Source organism: Camelina sativa, chromosome 10, assembly GCF_000633955.1.
Source record: "Camelina sativa cultivar DH55 chromosome 10, Cs, whole genome shotgun sequence".
NCBI classification, from domain to species: domain Eukaryota; kingdom Viridiplantae; phylum Streptophyta; class Magnoliopsida; order Brassicales; family Brassicaceae; genus Camelina; species Camelina sativa.
In genome coordinates this window covers 13,776,804-13,786,248 of record NC_025694.1, presented here as the reverse complement: position 1 = coordinate 13,786,248, position 9,445 = coordinate 13,776,804, and the positions used below count along the sequence as shown (strand labels likewise).

Here is a 9,445-nt window from a genome sequence, read left to right as displayed (position 1 = left end):
GGGGGGGGGGGTGAAGCATTGGAGATCGTGCGAGAGAGAGAGAGTGGTTAGGGCGAACTCTCTACGATGGAAGGTTACTCACGAGAAACAAGTAATCTAAATTATGTAAAGTTCTAAAATAATTATTTCGTCAAAAATGATGTCTCCATCTCTCTTTTCTAAATGGGCAGAGACATGTTCCGGAAAGAATGGTACACAATATCGAGAAGTCAGATATGTGTTTATGGATATTGGATCGACTTAGTCATATGACATAAAAAATTTAAATGTGACTTGTTTTGGAGACAATGAAGTAATCATTTTCAACATTTGATCGGACATCATTTTGGTCGGAAAGTATTATTGTACTCATATACGAATATATTCATTTTCTTTTCGGCTCCGCTAACCAAAATCCCAAATACTAGGTATGTCTGCCAAAGATCCAAAAAGTGACTCGTAGACTTTGGTTTGTGACCAAAAAAAGATCCAACTATAGATGGTGAAAAAGAAGATATTAATCATTTTTTTTCTTTCAAATGAGGTCCATGCTTCCAGTTACAAATACTTTTAAGTCTGATCCGTAAGGGATATATGACAGAGGGACGAGGTGTGAAACTATGAAACTCTCTTTCTTTCTTCCGATACACTGTTTTACAAGATTAGGGCCATCGGCACATCACCGATTCATCAACTCTATCTCCCAAGCAACACATATTTCACTTTTACAATTCACAAACAATGCATAACCCTTTTCTAAAACCATACAATCATTTATATACACAAAAATGTCTAAGAAAGTAACCCAGCTCTTCTTCTAAACCGGTTCCCTTCTCACGTGTTCCACACGTGTGTGTCTTCTTCTTCTTGACATTATGCAGCTTATCAGATACCACCAATTTTTGTTTTCTAAATATAAATGAATTAAATAATATATATACACTATAATGTAATGTTATCCAAAGTTAGATTTCTTGGTTGACGTGGTTCAACAAAAAATCTCAATTTGTCTCTGGATGATTTCTTGATTGATTTCTCACTTACATTCCCAAAGTTTTCAACTTTTTTTTCTTCTTCTGAGGGTCACCTTTTTCTAATGGCTTCATCTGCATTTGCTTTTCCTTCTTACATAATAATAACCAAAGGAGCTTCAACTGATTCTTGCAAATCAACTTCTCGATCTTTGCCTACAGAGCTTTCATCGCCATGTCCGAAACCCAACAACAATTCACATGTAAGTTCACTTCTCTCTGCTTCAACTGTGAGATTTTGTAGTTGCCCCGTTTGGTTAAATCTTGAAATTGAAATAATGGGTTCACTTCAATTTCGACACAAGTCAAACAAATCCGACTCTTTTGCTATGTTAATTGTATTGAAATTGAGAATGATTTTGTGATATTTAGACCTCTCTTTCAGTTCTAATTTCATATTGATGACAGCTCTTGTTCTCCAGACCCATCTCTTCCGGTCCGAGATACCAATCTGCCAAAAACTCGTTAACCGATGACAAACAGGTAAAAATCATAACTTTGATTAAGCCTCACTTGTTTAGTTTTAGCATCATTGTCTCTTTCAGTTTGGGGTTTCGTTTAGTAACAGTTTTGAGAATATTGTGCCAATGTAGATTTTCTCAAAAAGGCTTAATCTTCAATCTAAAAACATGCTTGGTGTTTGTTTGATCAATGTTTTGATATTGACACCGTCTCTTTAAGGCTTGTGCAGTTGGGAGGAGGAAGAGCATGATGATGGGCTTACTCATGTCTGGTTTAATACTTTCAGAAGCCACTCTTCCCACAGCATTTGCTTCAACTCCAGTGTTCAGAGAATACATTGATACATTTGATGGATACTCTTTCAAGTACCCTCAAAACTGGATCCAAGTCCGAGGAGCTGGCGCTGATATATTCTTTAGAGACCCTGTTGTCTTAGACGAGAACCTCTCGGTTGAGTTTTCTTCGCCGTCTTCCTCAAAGTACACGTCCCTTGAGGACTTGGGTTCCCCTGAAGAAGCAGGAAAGATGGTAGTTAGGCAGTACTTGACTGAGTTTATGTCCACTAGGCTCGGAGTCAGGCGCCAGGCCAACATCCTGAGCACTTCTTCCAGAGTTGCAGATGATGGTAAACCTTACTACCAAATCGAGGTAAGCTAAAGTCAGTTACCAAATTGCATCCTAATCCTGTGAAATCAACATCTCAGGTTTTGGTTGTTTTGAAACTGTGTAATGTAGTGTTGTTTCAGTTGAGTTCAGATCCTAAATTGTGAGCCACAATATTAAATAGCGGCTTAGATCATTTGCTAGTTGAACTTGATTATAGGGAGAATGTTCTTGTGCCTATTGCTGTAGCAAAGTGTGAAGCTTTAGGTGAATTTAGACAGAACCGGACCATGACATTTTTCTTGTTGATTTAGAGTTGCATAAGAAACAATTGTTCTGTTGATCAATCATAGTGTTGCAACATGTCTTGATCAATCATAAGATTAGGTTTTTAGATCAAACATGTTTTGTTGCAACATGTCTTGATCAATCACTGGGTTTCATAGTTGCATTAAGATACAAAAGTTTCCTTCAGCAATTATAGTATTTTAGAATTCAGAGTCAATTCATTTGAAGTTGCAACATGCATTTATGCTTAGAGATATTGTATGACAAACCACATAACTCAAGAGCTACATTAATGTGATTTTGATTGGTTTAAACAGGTGAACATAAAGTCATACGCAAACAACAACGAGCTAGCTGTGATGCCGCAAGATAGAGTTGCTCGATTGGAATGGAACCGGCGCTACCTAGCCGTTCTAGGAGTTGAGAACAATAGACTCTATTCACTGAGACTCCAAACACCTGAGAAAGTTTTCATAGAAGAAGAGAAAGATCTAAGAAGAGTCATGGATTCATTTAGGGTCGAGAAGATTTAGTAGAGCTCACAACCAAAAAAATCTTGTTGCTGGTTACTTCGATTACCAAAACAAAAATGATTTTGATTCATTATATTGAGAGAACTCATTATGACATTGTTTTTTTTTCTAAACCAGTCGATAAATTGAAATATTCATCAATATATAAACCGGTTAACCAAAATTGAGAAATTGTTGCCGGTTATCACTTAAACCGGTTAATCAAAATGTGTACAAAATCCCTCGCCGGAGAAAAAGGAAGTAGAAGAAGAAGACGACGACGATGGTGGGATTTGAGAGCTACGTGGTTGTTCACAACATAGCAAAGCGTCACAACGTCGGCACACTAGCTCGTAGCGCTACTGCTTTTGGAGTTACGGAGCTGATTCTTGTCGGCCGCCGTGATTTCAACGCCTTCGGTAGCCATGGTTCAGCTTCACACATCAGATTCCGCCATTTTCACTCCCTTGCCGAAGCTCGCACTTACCTCAAGGTACCAAATTAGGGAACTTTTCTTTAAGGGTCTTATCATTACTGGATTAGGGTGTTTCAAAGTTTGAGTCTTTTTGTTTGTTTTGGATTTGATGATTACTAATAAAGGAGGAGAAAGATTGCGATATTTGCGGCGTTGAGATTGCTGATGGAGCTGCTGCGGTTAACGAACATCCTTTTAAAAGAAGCACTGCGTTTCTTCTCGGTAATGAGGTAATCAAAAGATTTGACCTTTTTACAAAACTTTTGAATGTTTCAGTTTTGGTTATGTTTGTGAACTTTAGTATATGGATCCCTAGTTCTGAAGTAACAGTATGCTGGGTTACTTTGTTTGCTATGTGATCGTGATCTTTTAGTCAGTTTCATTTGTGAACAATGATGAGATATGAAGTAGATTTATAGGCACTTCAATGATTTTGATTACGCTTGTGAACTTCGATATAAAACGCAGTGGATCTGTGAACACTAATAATGAGGGAACAAGTAGATTAAAGATACTTGAATGGTTTGAACACACAGTTTACAACACCAGAAATGATAGTAACCTTTGACCATTGTACGTGTAATCTGCAAATTGCTTATTTTGGCTTCAATGGTTTTTTGGTATCTGCCATTAACTAAATGGTAGGTAATAATAAGCCTTCTAGATTTTGACAAATTATTACGAAATGACTTAGTTTGGGGCTTTTGTAGGGATCAGGATTATCTGCCAAGGAATATGAAATATGCGACTTCTTCGTATATATTCCTCAGTATGGATGTGGCACTGCCTCTTTGAATGTTACTGTCGCAGCTTCTATTGTTTTGCATCATTTTGGAGGTATTTTGGTTTCCGTATTTGTACCCATTGTACTGTTCAAGATTGGAAAAACACTTTGATGGGATAGATAGCAAAGTTACAAAGAATAGTAACTTGGTGCAACTGCCTATTAGTCATATAGACAATGATGATAATGTTGGTTTCTTAAACATAGCATTGTTCTATTACAGTTTGGGCTGGTTTTTCTGAGCGTGTTCGGGATGGAAGCAAATTTATAGTGGCCGATAGACCCGTTAGACAAGGAAAACGGAATATATGTGCTGGAACAGAAGAATCCATCATTGAAGAGCGGAAGTTGAAGAAAGAAAGTGCAGAAAACGGGTTTTTCGATGATAATGAAATTGGGAATGAAAGTTCATCATCTGACCTTTTGGATGGTTTGTTCCTTAATGAATAATTGTCTTTGAATATGAACACAGTTTTATTTGGGGTTTTAAGCCCTGGACAGATCAGGCACACCCCTTCAATAGATATTATCAAGCGGAGTTAGCTCGCTCGAGTTCATTTCCTAGTTACCAAATCTTTGTTTTGCAAGTAGAGAAAGCTTATAGAGGACTCGAAGTTGTTTTACTTGATTTTTTTTTGTTGGTTTGCCTTTGGTATGAATGTGTTTGAAGATGGGTTCAGTTGATATATCTCATTGCGCCGTTTTACATTGTGATCTTACACTTCCATTTCCCCTAGGCTCATGAATTGTATTTGTGAACAATGGTTATCTTTCAGGACATGTTTAACATGAGTAACAACAGTGGTGATCTTTCTTTTATTAGCAATTCAATAATAATGACATGAAAGGAGTCGACTCCATTTTCTTTAAATTTGTTCATTTCATGGAAAAAATAATCAGAAACCAAAGCTTTTTTTATTATTATTCACAGAGCAATCTCATCAAGTTTTCATCATGCAACAACTTGAGCAGCTGCAAGCCTTGCAATTGGAACCCTGCAACAACAAGAAAAAGTCCCCAAATTACATCAATCTGAACATTATTAACAAACAAATTACAGTTTGATAGAGCAGTAACTAAAATATACCTGAAAGGAGAACAAGAGACATAGTCAAGTCCAGCTTCAGCAAAGAATCCTACAGATGATGGATCTCCTCCGTGTTCTCCACAAACCCCAACCTGTTTATTACAACTGATCAGATCCAAAGTTCTGTTTGAGAGAATTCGATTTCGATTCACAAACAAAACTTACCTTGAGGTTAGGCCTAGCAGCTCGTCCTTTTTGTGTCGCCATCTTGATCAACTGCCCTACACCCTTCTGATCAAGAACCTGATCCAAACATAAAAGCGATGGCTATCAAGTTTTTATCCTTTGAAAAGAGAGCAGATGACATTATTTCAACTATATACCTCAAAAGGATCGTTCTGTAGTATTCCTTTGGCGAGGTAAATAGGTAGAAACTTCCCAACATCGTCTCTACTGTATCCAAACGTCATTTGTGTCAAGTCGTTTGTCCCAAACGAAAAGAACTCCGCCTCTTGCGCAATCTGTCCAAAGAAGAAGGTTTCTAGTTTACTAAATCCTGCTTGAACATGGTTATAAAGTGTCTAAAACAATGTACACTTACCTCATCAGCAATGAGTGCGGCTCGAGGGATCTCGATCATTGTCCCCACCTTGTAGCTCACAGTGTGACCTTTCTCAGCAAATACTTTCTTTGCAACTTTCCGGATTACATCAACTTGGTGACCCAACTCCTGTCATTATCAAAATGTTTTGTTTAGAACAAAAATCACAAAATATTCCTTCAGTGTGTCACAAGAGTGTGTAGTATGTATGTATGTATACATACCTGAGGAGTTCCTACAAGTGGAACCATAATTTCAGGAATAACAGTAACGCCCTGGTCATGCATCGACGCTGCTGCTTCAAAAATGGCACGCGCTTGCATTTCCGTTAGCTCTGGATATGATATTCCAAGCCTATAACATACAAATGAACCGTTCACTGGATTGTTCTTTAGTAACCAATCAGTTTCAAGTAAGGTGCAAAAGAGAAAAAAAGCAAGAAACCTGCAACCGCGGAAACCAAGCATTGGATTCACTTCAGAGAGTTTCTCTATCCGTGACAAGACTTCATCTTCTTTCACACCTGTTTCTGCAGCTAGCTCGTGTACAATGTTGTCCAAATCACCTTCCGGGAGAAACTCGTGAAGCGGAGGGTCTAACAAACGGATTGTTACTGGTAAACCATCCATAGCGCGAAAGATCCCTTCGAAATCTGAACGTTGGTAAGGAAGCAAGATGTCTAGAGAAGCTTTCCTTTGCTCTGTTGTTACTGCCATTATCATCTTTCTCACTGCTTTAATCCTATCTGCACCAAAGAACTTAACAACCATACCAAAGACAACATGAATCATTTTGGAACCAAAAAAAAACAGAACAAAAACATAAGATCAAGAACAGAGGAGTTACCATATGCTCTGTCCTGCAAAGTCCTATCCCTTGAGCTCCATTTTTCCTAGCAGCAATCGCATCTTCAGGCGTATCCGCATTCGCCATAACCTTATGTGATCATCCACATTTGAGTTAAAAGAATGTTAAACAAATTAAAGGAAACGCGGAGACATATAAACACACCTTGAGACGTCTGATTGCATCAGCCCAAGACATGAAGGTCTCTAAATCTGGACTCAAAGCCGGAGGAGCCAATGCTTGTTTCCCCAATATAACCTCACCGGTTGATCCGTTCATAGAGATCCACGCGCCTTCATTTATCGTCAAATCTCCAATCAATAGAACCTACAATTTTAAACCCTAACGTCAGAAACAATCGTCCCCTAACTTAGATGACAAGTTTCAAGAATCAAACAGAAATTTAAAAAAAAAAACCTTATTGTTCTCGTCGACACGAAGTTCAGAGCAACCAGCAATGCAACATTTGCCCCAACCACGAGCCACAACCGCCGCGTGTGACGTCATTCCTCCTCTCGCCGTCAATATACCTTCCGCTGCGTGCATACCTCCCACATCATCAGGGCTTGTCTCTGTTCGAACCAGAATCACGTTTTTGCCCTGAGAATGCCAAGCTTCCGCTTCCTCCGCCGTGAACACAACCTGTCCAACCGCTGCTCCTGGAGACGCCGGTAAGCCTTTCGCCACCACTTTTTCACGGTACCCCGACGGATCATGAAACTAATCCATCATACAAAAAAAAAACGAAACTTTTAAACATCTCTATTTTGACTAAACCCTAAAATTTTGTGACCTAATAAAAAAACCTTGTGTGCAAAGTAATTGAAACTTTGGAGTCTATATATATACCTGAGGGTGAAGTAGTTGATCAAGATGTTGAGGCTCCACCATTTTGATTGCAGAAGATTTATCTACAAGCCCTTCACTTACCATATCCACTGCTATCTTCACAGCTCCTTTACCAGTTCGCTTACCGGCTCTACATTGCAACATCCACAATCTCTCCTCTTGTACCGTGAATTCGATATCCTGCAATACACATTTGAGACCTTGTTTAAACAACTATACAATTGTTGATGTGTACAATAGAAGAAATATTGTTTATGTGTGTACAAACTACAAACCATCATGTCTTTGTAATGCCTCTCTAAGATGTTGCAGTTCTCTACAAGTTCTGCATAAGCCGCAGGCATTAATCTCTTCATTGTGTCTAAATCTTCGGGTGTTCTGATCCCTGCAACCACATCCTCTCCCTGTCCAATGTAAGAAAAGAAACTGTAAGGTTCATGAGCTTCTAATTCAGAACCGTTTAGTATTAGATAGACTATTACTCAGTAGACTAAATCTAATGTCAAACCTGAGCATTGACTAGAAACTCGCCGTAGAGCTTGTTTTCTCCGGTGCTAGGGTTCCTTGTAAAGAGAACACCAGTCCCTGAAGTGTCCCCCATGTTTCCAAACACCATACACTGAATGTTAACCGCGGTCCCTTTCAATCCGGTAATCTGGTTAATGCTTCTGTACTTATTCGCTCTAGGACTATCCCAAGAATCGAATACCGCTTCAATCGCTAGCTCCAATTGCTTTTTCGGATCTGCAATTCAAAAACTTATGTAACTAATAACTAATTACCATTACCTGACCTTAAGACAAAGACATATAAAATGTTAATCAAACCTGAAGGGAACTCATGACCCTTGACCTGTACGTAAACACTCTTGTACTGCTCAACCAATTCTTTGAGATCAGCCGCGGTTAGTTCAGTGTCGTTTTTAACTCCTTTGCTCTCCTTCATTCTCTCTAGTTTCTCTTCAAACTTGGCGTGTGGAATCCCCAACACCTTTTTATTGATCAAAAGACTATTAGACAGGTTTTCTTGTCATGCAAGTTATCTACAATTGTATAAAAACAGAGGAAGACTTACAACATCACCAAACATGTCAAGAAAACGCCGGAAAGAATCGTAAGCGAAACGCTCTCCGCTTTTTGCGGCCAAGCCTACGACGACTTGGTCGTTTAAGCCAAGGTTAAGTACAGTGTCCATCATACCAGGCATTGAGATCTATTAGAAACATCGATCAAAGACAAGCCAATATTTATTTATTTATTTGTTAAGGAAAAATACATTCATCTTCTACGTTATAGTTTAAAATACCTAATAATTACTAGATTTTTCAATAGCCACAAAAACTTACTCTTCATTTTTATCCACTACATTTATTTTAAAATTGTCTTCCAAAAAACTAAAAAGGACAAAATGCCAAAAATTAACCAAAGATATTTTGACTCTCACCTCCAAAAAGAAAAAAACTAAAGCCTACGTCAAAAAATCTTGCTCATCTTCAAAAGATTAAATAAACGTAGAAATTTTAACATGAATTAAAGATTCTTAAATAAAAATAGTCAAGAAAAAAATAACAATATTGTTACTTACGGCGGCGCCGGAGCGAACAGAGAGAAGGAGAGGCTTAGAGGGATCGGCGAGAGAAGCTCCAATGTCACGTTCGATGAAGCTAAGACCTTCAAGAATCTCTTCCCATAAACCTTCTGGAAGCTTCTTGCCGGCGATCTGATACTGCTGACAAGCCTCCGTCGAAATGGTTAGCCCCGGCGGCACCGACAAGCCTATGCTCGCCATCTCCGCAAGATTTGCTCCTTTCCCTCCCAACTTCATCCACAAAAAAACATGATCGATTTTTAAAAACGAAGACACACTAATAATTATATTAATGATATGATCATATGATGGTTTTGGTAACATACCAAGGACTTCATGCCCTTGTTGCCGTCGCTTCTTCCTTTGCCAAAGGTGAACACACGCTGCACCATGTTTTTTTT

At 38.6% G+C, this 9,445-nt stretch overlaps 3 protein-coding genes across 7 annotated transcripts in view; 2 read left to right on the top strand and 1 right to left on the bottom strand.

The window, feature by feature from the left end:
- LOC104718854 (psbP domain-containing protein 1, chloroplastic) lies at positions 953-2,992 on the top strand. Of its 4 annotated transcripts, none has more exons than XM_010436667.2 (4): positions 953-1,213; positions 1,419-1,493; positions 1,702-2,120; positions 2,681-2,944. In XM_010436667.2, exons 3-4 carry the CDS (start codon positions 1,719-1,721, stop codon positions 2,894-2,896), a joined length of 618 nt encoding a protein of 205 aa, XP_010434969.1. In that variant the 5' UTR covers positions 953-1,213; positions 1,419-1,493; positions 1,702-1,718; the 3' UTR covers positions 2,897-2,944. The 4 variants fall into 4 exon arrangements, with proteins under 4 accessions (XP_010434969.1, XP_010434968.1, XP_010434971.1 ...); XM_010436666.2 differs by having other exon boundaries at positions 958-1,213; positions 1,692-2,120; positions 2,681-2,992; XM_010436669.2 differs by having other exon boundaries at positions 1,122-1,213; positions 1,433-1,493.
- LOC104718853 (putative TrmH family tRNA/rRNA methyltransferase) lies at positions 3,057-4,840 on the top strand. The gene is made up of 4 exons (XM_010436665.2): positions 3,057-3,368; positions 3,476-3,580; positions 4,061-4,187; positions 4,358-4,840. The coding sequence occupies exons 1-4, from the start codon at positions 3,159-3,161 to the stop codon at positions 4,582-4,584; spliced, it is 669 nt and encodes a 222-aa protein (XP_010434967.1). The 5' UTR covers positions 3,057-3,158; the 3' UTR covers positions 4,585-4,840.
- Positions 4,972-9,445, bottom strand: part of LOC104718852 (pyruvate, phosphate dikinase 1, chloroplastic) — a 12,438-nt gene continuing 7,964 nt past the window's right edge. For both annotated transcript variants that reach the window (XM_010436661.2, XM_010436660.2), the window contains exons 2-18: positions 9,371-9,427; positions 9,042-9,275; positions 8,532-8,669; positions 8,285-8,447; positions 7,966-8,201; positions 7,733-7,861; positions 7,458-7,637; positions 7,026-7,328; positions 6,774-6,935; positions 6,609-6,698; positions 6,207-6,520; positions 5,987-6,116; positions 5,763-5,891; positions 5,545-5,682; positions 5,387-5,464; positions 5,222-5,313; positions 4,972-5,129 (exon numbers count right to left, since the gene is read on the bottom strand). In XM_010436661.2, coding sequence (XP_010434963.1) covers positions 5,087-5,129; positions 5,222-5,313; positions 5,387-5,464; positions 5,545-5,682; positions 5,763-5,891; positions 5,987-6,116; positions 6,207-6,520; positions 6,609-6,698; positions 6,774-6,935; positions 7,026-7,328; positions 7,458-7,637; positions 7,733-7,861; positions 7,966-8,201; positions 8,285-8,447; positions 8,532-8,669; positions 9,042-9,275; positions 9,371-9,427 — 2,616 coding nt within the window. In that variant the 3' untranslated portion in view covers positions 4,972-5,086. The remainder of the gene's footprint in view (positions 5,130-5,221; positions 5,314-5,386; positions 5,465-5,544; positions 5,683-5,762; positions 5,892-5,986; positions 6,117-6,206; positions 6,521-6,608; positions 6,699-6,773; positions 6,936-7,025; positions 7,329-7,457; positions 7,638-7,732; positions 7,862-7,965; positions 8,202-8,284; positions 8,448-8,531; positions 8,670-9,041; positions 9,276-9,370; positions 9,428-9,445) is intronic.